Genomic DNA, 15,510 nt, shown 5'->3' on the forward strand with positions numbered 1-15,510 from the left:
ATGACACAATGCATGTTATTGCCCTACATGAACCATGACACAATGCATGTTATTCTCCAAGTTCCCAGTTGGGACTACTCACGGGATGTTTGTTCAGCATGTTGTGGAAGAAAACCATGTGTAGACGGTGGTCCCTGAAATACACAAATCACAGTGGGCTGATTATAGAAATAATACTGGCCAATCCAAAATCACATTTTGATGTCACATATGACAAAGCTCACCTGGCCCTCAGAAGAGACGAGTTTGATTTAAAAAAATATAGAGGCACATCTCATGCTTGTTGTAAGAGGCAACTGAAAGGATCAGGTGGTCAGACTCAGTGCTTTGGTTAACTGCAAGTCATATATCCTAAATACGTGGATCTTTGCTCATGTTGTTAGTCACTGGATTATATGGTATACATTTGATTATTTACAGGCTGCCATCATATTCATGGAATATCGCTGACACAAGTGACAAAAACAAAAACAGAACCCAACATACCGCCTGTAGAGGAAGTCCGACAAGGAGGACCTCACTTTGTCCAGCACCTCCTGGAGGTAGGCTTCCTCCTGTCAACAGACATCACACCATTGTACAGGACCATCAACCATCTTCCTAGTCAACCATCTTCCTAGTCAACCATCTCGATAGTCAACCATAAACCATTTCTACATGCAAACAGACATCGTACAGGACACCCTTCCCCAAAGTCAACTATCAACCACTTCTACATGCAAACAGACATCACACCATTGTACAGGACCATCAACCATCTTCCTAGTCAACCTTCTTCCTAGTCAACCATCTCCATAGTCAACTATCAACCACTTCTACATGAAAACAGACATCACACCATTGTACAGGACCATCAACCATCTTCCTAGTCAACCATCTCCATAGTCAACCATCAACCACTTCTACAGTCCGTTTGACTCCAAATGAGAACGATGAATTGCAAAATAACTCGAAATCCAGAAAAGTGTATGACACATCAATACGGTACTTGACCATGAATACCCTGTACCCAACAAAATCTGAATTTTGCTTATTTTAAGACCAATGACGGATGAAGGTCTTTAAGAAACTATCATGTAATTTTGTATAGAAATGTGTACATGACACATAGGGGGACAACCCCTGATGTGGTCTGACCAGACCGAGGTCACACATCAAGCAAACTGATTTGGTGACAATGTGTTTTGTGTAAATTCTCTGCCGAAATTCACTTTAAAGTTTATGAAGTCTTTAAACCGACCTCTGTTTCGTTACAGTAACTTAGCTGCGAGCCGTGAAGTGTTCATACCAGACGCCACTAGACGAGTCAATATTCATCACGAGACAGGTCAATACTGATCATGTGACGGGTCAATATTCAAGGTCAGTGTCAGTCACATGATTTCAGGGTCTACATTGAAATGTATTGTTTCCTCATGTGGTACGGATTTACCAATGGAATTGCAAGATTCTTAATAGAGGTATAACAATATATTATTTGGGTTAACACAACTGAGATTTAGCTTACTTTGTCAATTGGTACACTATCTGTCTTTGACCTTGACCTTGTCATCACAGTTGGGGGGGCATCAAGTTTCTGGTGAATCAAGAGACGGATCTGTCAAAACAAAACAATATGTTAGCTGAGTAAGTGAGTTTGGTTTAACACAGTTATATCATGGCGTGTCAGCTTGACATGGTTGGTTGGTTGGTTGTTCAACGCCGCACTCAGCAATATTCCAGCCATATGACGGCGGTCTGTAAATAATAGAGTCTGGACCAGAGAATTCAGAGATTAATATCATGAGCATCTATCCACGCAATTGGGATTGATGACATGCATCAACCAAGTCAGCGAGCCTGACCACCCGATCCCGTTAGTCGCCTTTCACGACAAGCATAGTCACCTTTTACGACAAGCATGGGTTGCTGAAGACCTATTCTAACCCGGATCTTCACGGGATCAGCTTGTCATTGCCCCTAAGTGACAAAGCTCAAAGGTGAAACCCAAGCCCATGAAAGAAACATAATCACGGCAAATTTGGGATTCGAACCCACAATCAAACATATCTGGCGATCAAAAGGGAAGCAACTCTGCAAAGTCAAGCAGAAATGGTTTACCATGTTTAAAGAGTTAACTTACAATGACAAGACACGCATCAGAGACGGCCTTCACAAGGTCCTGGCTGTGGGCTGAAACATACATGTAACCATAGCAACAGATATATTAAAAATTGTCCACAGGTACACAAAATATTGTCAACTCATATACATGTCGTTGTCAACAGTTCTGCTCAAATCGAGGTTTGCTACGTTCTTCCTGCAGAGATCCATGTCTCAGACACAAAAAACAAAATTAGCCAAGTGATAGCCTAGTTTTCCTTATACCAGTCAGCAATACTACAGCTATATTGTTCAGGCCTGTAAGCAATATAGACTCAACCAGGAAAACCAGTGGTTGAAAGCATGAGCATTGTTCCACTGTCGGGGGAGAGGTGAGGTGAAATGGGGTTTAACGTCGCCTCCAAGATTATTGCTCTTATATAGCGACGTGCTTGCACGTGTATGTGTGTGTGTGTGTGCCTGCTTGTACTAGTCCGGACTGATGCCGATTTATAGTGCTAGCACACTGAGATACCATGCCGCAGTTTAACATGAATACCCCACTCAGACACAGTATACTGATTGTTTTAGCCCCTTAATGCTGAGCGCCAGACAGGGTAACAACAAGTACCATCTTTTAATGTCTTTTGTTATGACACGGCTGGGGATCGAACCATGGACCTTCCGCTCTCCGGGCGGACGCTCTACCATTATACCACAGAGGCGGTCAGTCTGTCGGGAGAGAATGACACAGTGAGCCAGGTCACACACAATCCATCAGCTCTCACGACAAGCAAGAGGGTCCTACTTTGCCCAGGATCCATTCAGGCCGTCACAGCTGGGTGCTGGTCTTTCATTATATGTTTGTTTCATACCGCACTCAGCAATATTCCAGCTATTTGATGACGGCCTGTAAATAATAGTCAGTATGAATATCAACAATCAATATTGAGAACGTTTCAGGTTGTTGTGGAACGATGACACTATTAACCAATTCACGCGTCTGACCTCTCACAGCCAACAGAGGGACCAACTCTACCCCAGGAACAAGATGGCAACCTGTCCACCCATATAGACCTACCTTTCCGGGAGAACTGTATTAGGTTGTCCATCATCACAAAGGCACTGGTCTTCTCAAACTCAGGATCACTCTTTATCTGCAATGATGTTTAATTTCATCCATGTTCACACATGACACACAACAAGGCTTGATTTAAGGAACCTATCTTAACTTGCACCAGGTGCATGTTGACATGAAAATCTAGTTGCAAAACCGGGTTGCACTCTTGTCCCATAAATTTATTAAATTTCAAACATAGATGCATAAACTAGTAAATAAAGGAAATCTCAGACCTCTGACAACAATATCAAGATTTTACATATAGTAATGACGTATTGCTGTAGCAAGTCAACCCATATTCAGAGCAAGTCAACCCATATCCAGAGCAAGTCAACCCATATCCTGAACAAGTCAACCCACATCCAGAGCAAGTCAACCCACATCCAGAGCAAGTCATCCCACATCCAGGGAAAGTCAACCCACATCCAGGGAAAGTCAACCCACATCCAGGGAAAGTCAACCCACATCCAGACCAAGTCTACCCACATCCAGAGCAAGTCAGCCAACATCCAGGGCAAGTCTACCCACATCCAGGGCAAGTCAGCCCACATCCAGGGCAAGTCAACCCACATCCAGAGCAAGTCTACCCATATCCAGAGCAAGTCTATCCATATCCAGAGCAAGTCTACCCATATCCTGATTGAGATATTTGCACTCTCACCTCTTTCTGCTTCTTGGCAAGACGTCGGAAGATGCTGAATGCCCTGTCACCAAGCTGTTTCTCCTCCTTCAGTCGATGTCCGGCGTCCATCAGCTGCAGCAACAGCTCCACCACATCCTGAACACAGAGGGGAGGTAACTTACACAAGGGACATAACTTACACATGGAGAAAGTAAGCAAGTCACCAAGTAGAAGGGATGCAACTCTGCTCAATTTGAAATGACTCAGGTAGACATGTGACGGAGGTAGGAACATGAAAATAGAATGTTACTCTGCCAGATGATGATGATGATGATGATGATGATGATGATGATTTCTAGTTTAGTTTGTTGTTTGACGCCACACTCAGCAATATTCCAGCTATATGATAGATATAAATGTGTAATAACTCAAGTCTGGAGCAGACAATCCAGTGATTGATGTGAAGGATCTATGCCAGCAGGGTACGATGACATGTCATCAATCAAGTCACCACACCTGACTACCCAGTACACTTAGTCGCCTCTAACAACCAGCCTGGGTTGCGGAGGACTTATTCTAACCAGGAAGCCAATGCGGGACTCCTACAATAATACCAGTCTGCTGAATAACATGTCAACATCACAGCTACTCACCATGGCGTGCGAGGCCGACAGCTGGCTCTTCACCACCGTCTCCACCAGGTCCAGCAGTCTACAACACACAGCACAAGGACTGACTCACACAGCACAGGGACTGATACACACACAGCACAGGGACTGATACACACACAGCACAGGGACTGATACACACAGAGCACAGGGACTGATACACACACACTGATACACACACAGCACAGGGACTGATACACACACAGCACAGGGACTGATACACACACACTGATACACACACAGCACAGGGACTGATACACACACAGCACAGGGACTGATACACACACAGCAAGGGACTGATACACACACACACACACCACACAGGGACTGATACACACAGAGCACAGGGACTGATACACACACACTCAGCACAGGGACTGATACACACACAGCCCAGGGATTGATATACACACAGCACAGGGACTGATATACACACAGCCCAGGGATTGATATACACACAGCACAGGGACTGATACACACTCAGCACAGGGACTGATACACACTCAGCACAGGGACTGATACACACACACTGATACACACACAGCACAGGGACTGATACACACACAGCACAGGGACTGATACACACACACTGATACACACACAGCACAGGGACTGATACACACTCAGCACAGGGACTGATACACACACAGCACAGGGACTGATACACACACTGATACACACACAGCAAGGGACTGATACACACACAGCACAGGGACTGATACACACACAGCACAGGGACTGATATACACACAGCACAGGGACTGATATACACACAGCACAGGGATTGATATACACACAGCACGGGGACTGATACACACTCAGCACGGGGACTGATACACACACAGCACGGGGACTGATACACACACAGCACAGGGACTGATACACACACACTGATACACACACAGCACAGGGACTGATACACACTCAGCACAGGGACTGATACACACACTGATACACACACAGCAAGGGACTGATACACACACAGCACAGGGACTGATACACACACAGCACAGGGACTGATACACACACAGCACAGGGACTGATACACACACACTCAGCACAGGGACTGATACACACACAGAGCACAGGGACTGATACACACACAGAGCACAGGGACTGATACACACACAGCACAGGGACTGATACACACACAGCACAGGGACTGATACACACAGAGCACAGGGACTGATACACACACAGCACAGGGACTGATACACACACAGAGCACAGGGACTGATACACACACAGCACAGGGACTGATACACACACACTGATACACACACAGCACAGGGACTGATACACACACAGCACAGGGACTGATACACACACAGCACAGGGACTGATACACACACAGCACAGGGACTGATACACACACAGCACAGGGACTGATACACACTCAGCACAGGGACTGATACACACACTGCCTAGGGACTGATACACACACAGCACAGGGACTGATACACACACAGCCTAGGGACTGATACACACTCAGCACAGGGACTGATACACACACAGCACAGGGACTGATACACACACAGCACAGGGACTGATACACACACACTGATACACACACAGCACAGGGACTGATACACACACAGCACAGGGACTGATACACACTCAGCACAGGGACTGATACACACACAGCACAGGGACTGATACACACACAGCACAGGGACTGATACACACACAGCACAGGGACTGATACACACTCAGCACAGGGACTGATACACACACTGCCTAGGGACTGATACACACACAGCACAGGGACTGATACACACACAGCCTAGGGACTGATACACACTCAGCACAGGGACTGATACACACACAGCACAGGGACTGATACACACACAGCACAGGGACTGATACACACAGAGCACAGGGACTGATACACACTCAGCACAGGGACTGATACACATACAGCACATGGACTGATACACACACAGCACAGGGACTGATACACACACAGCACAGGGACTGATACACACACAGCACAGGGACTGATACACACACAGCACAGGGACTGATACACTACACACACAGCACAGGGACTGATACACTACACACACAGCACAGGGACTGATACACACACAGCACAGGGACTGATACACACAGCACAGGGACTGATACACACACAGCACAGGGACTGATACACACTCAGCACAGGGACTGATACACACAGCACAGGGACTGATACACACACAGCACAGGGACTGATACACACACACATACAAAGCAGCAATAATTGGACACTGAAGACTTTTCAAAATGCATTTTCATTAAACACAATCCAAACATTACAAAAGTTCAGGAATAAACAAAGAATGACATAATTGGCATTATATTTTATTCATTTATCATTTGAATAACATTGTATACTAGTGAGTCAGTGTCTTGTAAGTACACATGCATATGTCGATCAGCTAGAGTTAAAAAGATTGATATCACACTGAGTACAGATAGTAAAATATAGTGTCTTGTTAAGGCCAGACAAAAATCAGACTTCCGTTATTATTTATTGTCCATGATGATCCCAATTCAAAAGGCACAATGCTTAAAGTATCCGTCCAATCAAATCACTCCCACGAGTGAGGTGAGGTGAAATGGGGTTTAACGTCGCGTCCAAGATTATTGCACATATAGCGACTTGCATGTACGTGTGATTGTGTTTGTGTGGCTGCTTGTACTAGTCTGGACTGATGCCGATTTATAGTGCTAGCTCACTGAGATACCATGCCGCAGTTTAACATGAATACCCCACTCAGACACAGTATACTGACTCCGAGCCGACCACTCCTTGTTTTAGCCCCTTAATGCAGAGCGCCAGACAGGGTAACAACAAGCACCATCTTTTAACGTCTTTAGGTATGACGCGGTCGGGGATCGAACCCCAGACCTTCCGCTCTCGGGGCAGACGCTCAACCAGTAGACCACGGAGGCGGTCCCCCCACGAGTGAGTTAGTGAGTGAGTGAGTATGGTTTTACGCCGCTTTTAGCAATATTCCAGCAATATCACGGCGGGGGACACCAGAAATGGGCTTCACACATTGTGCCCATGTCGGGAATCGAACCCGGGCCTTCGGCGTGACGAGCGAACGCTTTAACCACTAGGCTACCCGACTGCCCCTCCCACGAGTGAGAGAAATTGATTGCTAAGTTCAAGATGGGAGAGATTGAGATGGCGACGTCACTTCCACAACAAAACTATTGCGAGGAATTTGTCCAGGGTACTTATAACTGAATGGAACAGACCGGTATAATTGTTGGTCACTTAAACCAGATTTTCTTAAATCCTCAATGTAAATTTTATCAAAACTATACACTGTTTTAAATTCATTCTTTCCATTGCAAAAAATTCCAAAGCACATGTACCACACCTACATTATAGTTCATTCTGGGAGCACAGGGAGGCCCAGTTGTCCAAGGCGCTGAATTAGTCGTGCACCCATTGGGGATGCCAGAACCTTCGATTCCTGGGTTCCAATCCCAGTTCGCCCTCATTGTATTTCTAGGTTTGTCAGCACCATACTGGTACTTATGGGCTTCACCAAAGTGACACACGTCAGAGACCTGCATCACTTCGGGCTTTCCTCCCACAGTAAGCTGACACGCTATGACATAACTTGAATACTGTTCAAAGCGGCATTAAACATAACTCACTCACTATTATACTTTCTTTCCATCACAAAAAACAACCATTTCCAAGCACATGTACCCCACATACAATTAAAGGGATACATGGAGTATTTAATAGGGTAGAGTGAGTGAGTGAGGTTTAACACTGCTTTTAACAGTATTCCAGTCATATCACAGCGTCAGCTTAATGCGGGAGGAAAGCCCCAAGAGATGCAGGTCTTAGACGTTTACCACTTCGGTGAAACCCACGAACACGGGTATGGTGCTGACAAACCTAGACACATAATCAAGGCGAACCGGGATTCAAACCCACAATCATAGGTTTCTGGCATGCCGAAGGAACGCAACTCTGCACAGAGAATTGCGGCGCCTTAGACGACTGGGCCACCCATGCCCCCCAATCTTACAAGAACATACATAGCTATGAAGCAGGTATTAAAAGGTCTGCTGCGGTCCTGGCAGTCACACCCACCTGGATTTGAAGAGCAGGATCTGCCATCGCTTCTCCTTCTCCTCCTGGGAACGCCCTTTCTTCAGGCTCCGGAACACCTCGGCCAGCTTCGAGTCCAACTTCATCATCTCCGAGTCACTGAGGTCAGACTCACTCTTTAATACGAATGATGAAAGGAAAGGTCCATAAAAAGAAATGATTTCCTCAACAATTCTCTTCATTGGACAACATCACATGAGGAGTAAATGTATACATAAAATACAATTCAAATGAAGTAACAAAACATGCGATTCTTTCATATTACTATCATTACAATGTGTGTCGTGGCGAGGCGTGGCGGGGCAGGGCGTGGTGTCATGGTGTGGCGTGGCGTGGTGTTGCGGGGCGGGGCGGGGCGGGGCGTGGTGTGGCATGGCGTAACGGGGCGGGGCGGGGCAGGGCGGGGCAGGGCGGGGCGTGGGGTGGCATGGCGTAACGGGGCGTGGTGGGGTGGGGTGGGGCAGGGTGGGACGTGGTGTGGCGTAACGGGGCGGGGCAGGGCGGGGCAGGGCTGGGCGTGGTGTGGCGTAACGGGGCGGGGCAGGGCTGGGCGTGGTGTGGCATGGCGTAACGGGGCGGGGCAGGGCGGGACGTGGTGTGGCGTGCGAGTGACATAAAAATAGGGGGAGCAAAATATGATACAGTCCTAAGGCCAATCTCATTTTTTAGTATCTATGGAGGAATACACTAGATTTTAAGTTTATACCTCCATAAATTCAAATTCACATAATAACTTCACAGCCAGCTAATATAATCGTTAATGATAACATGTCAATCCTAGCTACATTGTGTGATATATTTACATTCGAGTGTACTGGAAGTGACCTCTGAACTTGACTACGAGTACGCATGCGTGAGCGGAAGCTCAGGTGTTTAACCACACCATCAGCCAGGCCCTTAAAGAGGAGATAGGTTCACGCCAAATGGCAGTCCCAGGTAGTTTGATGTAAGTATGTATGTCATCGTATCCCAATTGCGTGGAACGATGCTCGTGATGTCGATCACTGGATTGTCTGGTTCAGATTCAATTATTTACAGACCGCCGTCATATAGCTGGACTATTGCTGAGTGCGGCGTTAAACAACAAAAAACAAACAAACAAACATTACACATGTCACTTGACCGAGACGGGACTCCAACACTCCAGAACATGGACACCTCCCTCAGCAACCTTGAGCCGGAGGCCTGATTCTGCATTGAAGATGACTCACCTCTTCTTCATCCTCATCTTCGTCGTCTGCTACAGCCGCCTTCCCCAGCGCGACTTTCACCGTCTCCCGCAGCGCCTCATCCACTGTGACTTCAGGCTCCTCATCAGCGCTGCTCTCATCCTCGCTATCGTCCTCGCTGTTCTCATTGTTGTCGTCTGTCGTCGTCGTGTCCTCTGTCAGGGAGTCAGCATCCATCTCCTCTGGAACTGAGATTGTGGTTTCAGTGAGATGGGAGTATAAACCTGATAACACAAACTGCATGATATTTGTAGTTTAACGCTGCACTCAGCAATATTCCAGCAATACGACGAGTCTGTATCAATCAATTCTGAAGCAGACAGTCTTGGGATATGATGGGCAATGTCCCAGGCTGTCTGGATACAATGACATGCAATCAACAAGTCACCTATTCAGACCACCGAATCCATTTCTCTGATGACCGACATAGTGAGTGAGTGAGTGAGTGAGTTGGGTTTAACGCCGCTTTTAACATTGTTCCAGTTATATCACAGCGTGTCAGCTTAATGTGGGAGGAAAGCCCGAAGTGATGCAGGTCTCAGACGTTTACCACTTCGGTGAAACCCACGAGCACGGGTATGGTGCTGAAAAACCTAGAAACATAATCAGGGCGAACCGGGACTCGAACCCACAATCATAGGTTTCTGGCATGCCCAAGGGACGCAACTCTGCACAGCAAATAGCAGCGCTTTAGACGACTGGGCCACTACTGACCGACATAAGTTGGGGACCTTTTCTAACCTGGACTCCCCAGGGTGAGTTGCATGCTGACACAACTAACTTGTCAACATTAAACCTGTTAATCAGAACCAGAACTATGCAACGATGGAAGATCTTCTCATGCCCACCTGGAGGTCTGTATTGGACATTCAAACCAAAATAAGTCTCAACATACACGTCTCAAAGAAAGCAAGTCCAATAACAGTGGTGGAGGGTTACAATACTCACTGTCATCCTCGAATGCCAGCATATCCTCTTCTTCATCTGCGGTCTTATTTGGCTGCAGTGCCTACAAGGTCAAGGTCAAGGTCAAGGTCATTGTTGGATAGCCAATGAGCTCGAAGCATCTTACATTAGTTTGTCCATGAACAGTGAGTTGGTCTCAAGCCTGCTCTTAAGTTGGAAAGTAGCATCTACTTGCAAGCAAGGAACTGGTGGTGACAGAACTGATGTTATGAGCGTGAAATAATCTTGACTTTGAACCTACATAAAGTGATCTTAGCGCTACAATTATTATAGCTCCCATACACTAAAATAGACGTACGACAGTCATAGCGCTAAAATCGTTTTGTGATAGTGGTCCCACGTCTTGCAAGCTAATGGACAACACTTATTTAATCTCCTCTTACGTATTTCAAAAATATTACAAACGATGAAGAGAATGGAGATTAACTTTCTGCTTCCCTTTTACATATTATAATGTTACCATTACGGAAAAAAGACAATACATCAGAACAAGTGGCCACTCCTGTTTAACAAACAAAAGTTTCAGACTGATGGCAGACATATTTTCAGTCTAGTCTGACAACAAACGTGTTGTGTATCTAAATAGAACATCAGCAGCTCCTTACCGTGACAATGATGCCGAGAGCCTCCCTGGACAGATTGCTCTGCAGTGCCGTGAAGACCGTGTTGGCGATGACGCGGGTCAGGTTGGACCTCTGTGACATCATACTGACCAGAACCTCTGTGACCACCTCCATCCATGCAGGCTCTGTAAACAGCAGCACAATCATCTTGAACGTGTGTGTGCATTTGTTTGCCATGTGTAACGCAGTAACAAGCAATGTTTCAGTCATGTGAAGAACAAAACATAAATTCTAAATATATCTAAAAATTGCAAAAGGCCCAAGTTGACAACCTGGTCTTTGTGTGTGCACAGTTTCAAGAGAGAATACCTATTAGTTTTAGAGATAAGGTCCAGACAAACACACAACTATGTCGAAGTCAAACTTGTTTTGTTGAAAGATATTGAATGTTTTTTTGGTTGTCCTCCAGAAACAAAATCCACCCCCTTATGAGACTAAGTACAAACTGTTTCCTTGGAAATGGAGAAAAGTAAAAAATGCCAAAAATCTGTAAATAGCAAAAGGAACCACTTCAGGAACTGTTTGATATATCTGCCATTTTTTGCTGAAAAATATTGAACAATTTTCGAGTTACGCTCTGGAAACAAAATGAATACAAAGAGACAAGGCGTCGACCATATCCTGCCTATTATATGCTGGGCCTCAGAGTTTGAAACTTTCATTGACTCGTGTAGATATATATGATATCAAAAGACATGAAGGTGAGATTCTCTATTCAGCAGAACTCACCATCGTCCAGCTTGACCTTCTTCTTCTGAGTGGCCTTCTCGTAGCAGACGCGAAGGTCCTGGAATAACAGCCCAGACATTAAATGACCTGGCAGAGAGTGACCAAACGCATCACTAACCCCTGGCATCAAGAATGGGTGATTAACATGGTTTGTTTGTTACTTAATGTTACGCTCAGCAATATTCCAGTTATATGACATCAACCTGTAAATTATCAAGTCTGGACCAGACAATCCGGTAACGGATATTGTGAGCAACCATCCACATCGACAGGGTACGATGACACACAATCAATCAAGTCACCAAGTCACCGAGTCTGACCTACTACCAGGTCGCCTCTTCAGCAAGCAGAGGTTGCTGGTGACCACCCATTCCATTTGGTCGCCCTCTTACAACCAGGATAGGTTTCTGGGGACAACTTTAACCTTTAATTCGCACAGGATGGTACAACAATGAACAGGAAGATAGCTAAGAGTTTTGACTTGCCATTGTAGCCACACCCAGGGAATAATATCACATTTCTCAAGAACATCAAATACCATCGTGTTTGTTCATTGTTTAAGGCCGCAAGTAGTAAAATTCCAGCCATATGACGGCTGTCCGTTAATAATCAAGTCTAGACAAGATAATCCAGTGATTGACATCATGAGCATCGATCCACCCAATTGGGACACGATGACATGCATCAACCAAGTCAGCGAGTCTGACCACCCGATCCCGTTAGTCGCCTCTTACGACAAGCATAGTCGCCTCTTACGACAAGCATAGTCGCCTCTTACGACAAGCATAGTCGCCCCTTACGACAAGCATAGTCGCCTTTTATGGCAAGCATGGGTTGCTGAAGACCTATTCTACCCCGGGTCTTCACAGGGGTAAATCCCATAGTAAGTGTTTCGTCATGATAAAAATGGTCAACATTCTTCAGATTGGCACCATGCTGCATGTGAGCTGGGGAGCCCCTGGACCTACCTCCATGACTGTCACGACACTCTCGGGCTCCGAGAACAGCAACAGGCCCACGTAGGTGAAGAGCATGAGGAAGGCGTCGTGGTGCGAGATGGACTTCTCTTTCTTCCTCTGTTCAGGAGAGTCAACAACGAGTCAACACTACACACAAGGTACGCCAATAGTCAACACATAACAAAATAACTCCAAGTTTAGCTGTTGAGGTGAGGTGAACTGGGATTTAACATCGCGTTAAAGATCATTGCACTTATATAGCGATGTGCATGTTTTAACATGGATACAAACTCCGAGGCGACCAGTCCCTGTTTGATTGCCTTAATGGCCAGCGTCAGGCAGGGTAACAACAACCACAGCCTCTTAACATCGTTTGGCCTGGGATCGAACAACAGACCTTCCGCTCTCCGGACAGGCCTTCTATCCACTAGACCACAGAGACCGTCATCTGATACTGAGTCAATGTGTAGAGTAGAGGCTGCAAGGCACATGTTGCACGAGAAATACTGCCAATGTTATCTCAGCATTTATTGGTCAGTGCATTCGCTGGTTTCCGTCTCTCAAGAACCAGAAGGGTCTCTATTTGTTGGTAAGCAATAGTGAATAGCGGCCGTATATATTCACTGCTGGAGAAACGTAGCCCTACAAAGAAGGAGTACTGACAGTGGAAAAATTAATTTCCTAATGATTCAACCCACCTTCTTCTCAATCTGTGCTGCTATTTTCACCACCTCTTCCCAGATCTCCAGAATCTGGAACAATAACAACACTTAATAAACATAAACCCTAGTACTTATACAATACAGAGGAAATTCTCTTGACAAATAAAATGTCTAGCTCATCAAGTGACCTGACAAAAATGATATTTTCATATGTGCTATTTCACTCCGGTGAGATATTGATTTTGACTTATTCATATAAGTACAGTACATGTATTTCATCACTAAATTGTAGAATTTTCCTATTCGGAATATTCTATAAGTAATACGTTACCACTGTTATACCGAGGCTGTTGTCTCCCACAACTGCTGCTATAGCGAAATCTACCACAGAGATCTCAATTACCTCATGCAGCACGTGCGTAGCCACCTAGCTGCCATGTGACACCCTTCACTCTTGTCTCCTGCGAGAGCAAGTGCTCGGGGGACGGACGGGCGGGCAGCAGCCCAGTGGTAACGTATTACTTATAGAATATTCCGAATAGGAAAATTCTACAAATTACATTAAGTAATACGTTACCACTGTTATACCGAGGCTGACTACCACAGTAGGCGGTGGGGAGCACCTACAACCCGAATCCTGACTGCTAGCGTTCCTTCCGACCAGCGGAAGTAAACACCAAGGCGGAAGCACTCGATGCGCATGCACCTAGCTAGGCGTTACCCTATAGGAATACCAAAGCACTGTCAAGCGCATACCGTAAGGCTCAATCGTCATTGCCAAAACGATTGGTGACTCCAAACGGCCCCACTGGATAGGTATTTCATCGCCGCAGCGGATGAGAACACTGTATCCGCGTGAGCTAAATCTTAGATCAGGTTAAACAGTCGAAAAGAGGGAAATTAATTTCCTTCAGACCGTATATCCCAGAGCAAGCCTACTTAAAGTATGCATTAGGCGCGTGACCTAATTCCAGTATTCGTAAGCATGTATCGCAAGGTTGGAATACACGACAGACAATTAAATGCATAATTGTCAAAATACAAATAAGGACAAAACACACAAAAAGCCGCCTCACCTGTGGTGTGAGTGCGCTGGTTTGCAGGACCCCCACTCCTGTACCCACGGCAGTGGGAACATTGGAGACGACCCAGATTGACCACCGTGCAAGGACTGACGACTGCGGAGTTTGGAATTGCGCTGGACACACCCCCTAGATGACCGCTTGTTCCGCGATCAGCGGCCCAAGACGGTGCACCCCCTCCACGTCTTCATCAGAAACCTTTCTGAGGTAATGATTGGCAAAAACCGAGTCAGAACGCCAGTAACAACCTCGTAATATTCTGTGAACAGAGATATTCGAGTGTAGGGCAAATGTTGCCGCTAGCGCCCTGATCTCGTGCGGGTTTGACCCCGCTACCGGTAACCCCCGAGACCGGTACGCCAGATTGATGACAGAACGAAGCCACAACGCAATCGAGTTGCGAGTTATGTCAACCGTGCGATTAGGGTTACACGATATGAACAGACGGTCACGCCCTTGTCTACGTTCATTCGAAGCCTTAAGATAATACTTAAGGGCCCTAACCGGACACAGCGCTCTGTCCTCAGTATCAGCAGGATGTAAGATTTCTTTGAGGGATCTTACAGTGAATTCTCTCTCCGTTTGCCCGACTCTCTGATTCTTGGCGACGAAGCTCATGAGCAGGCCCAGGCGGACCGCTCCTTC

At 46.1% G+C, this 15,510-nt stretch overlaps 1 protein-coding gene across 1 annotated transcript in view; it reads right to left on the minus strand.

Moving 5' to 3' along the window:
• The window catches only part of LOC139472407 (uncharacterized), a 39,019-nt gene that overhangs the window by 5,130 nt on the left and 18,379 nt on the right, over positions 1-15,510 (minus strand). The window contains exons 17-30 of the mRNA XM_071254883.1: positions 13,820-13,873; positions 13,131-13,238; positions 12,163-12,220; positions 11,416-11,558; positions 10,793-10,853; positions 9,827-10,032; positions 8,598-8,731; positions 4,478-4,535; positions 3,864-3,980; positions 3,164-3,239; positions 2,123-2,172; positions 1,508-1,597; positions 487-554; positions 83-134 (exon numbers count right to left, since the gene is read on the minus strand). Coding sequence (XP_071110984.1) covers positions 83-134; positions 487-554; positions 1,508-1,597; positions 2,123-2,172; positions 3,164-3,239; positions 3,864-3,980; positions 4,478-4,535; positions 8,598-8,731; positions 9,827-10,032; positions 10,793-10,853; positions 11,416-11,558; positions 12,163-12,220; positions 13,131-13,238; positions 13,820-13,873 — 1,275 coding nt within the window. The remainder of the gene's footprint in view (positions 1-82; positions 135-486; positions 555-1,507; positions 1,598-2,122; positions 2,173-3,163; positions 3,240-3,863; positions 3,981-4,477; positions 4,536-8,597; positions 8,732-9,826; positions 10,033-10,792; positions 10,854-11,415; positions 11,559-12,162; positions 12,221-13,130; positions 13,239-13,819; positions 13,874-15,510) is intronic.

Source organism: Haliotis cracherodii, unplaced genomic scaffold, assembly GCF_022045235.1.
Source record: "Haliotis cracherodii isolate W230 unplaced genomic scaffold, xgHalCrac1.p SCAF_24, whole genome shotgun sequence".
NCBI lineage: Eukaryota > Metazoa > Mollusca > Gastropoda > Lepetellida > Haliotidae > Haliotis > Haliotis cracherodii.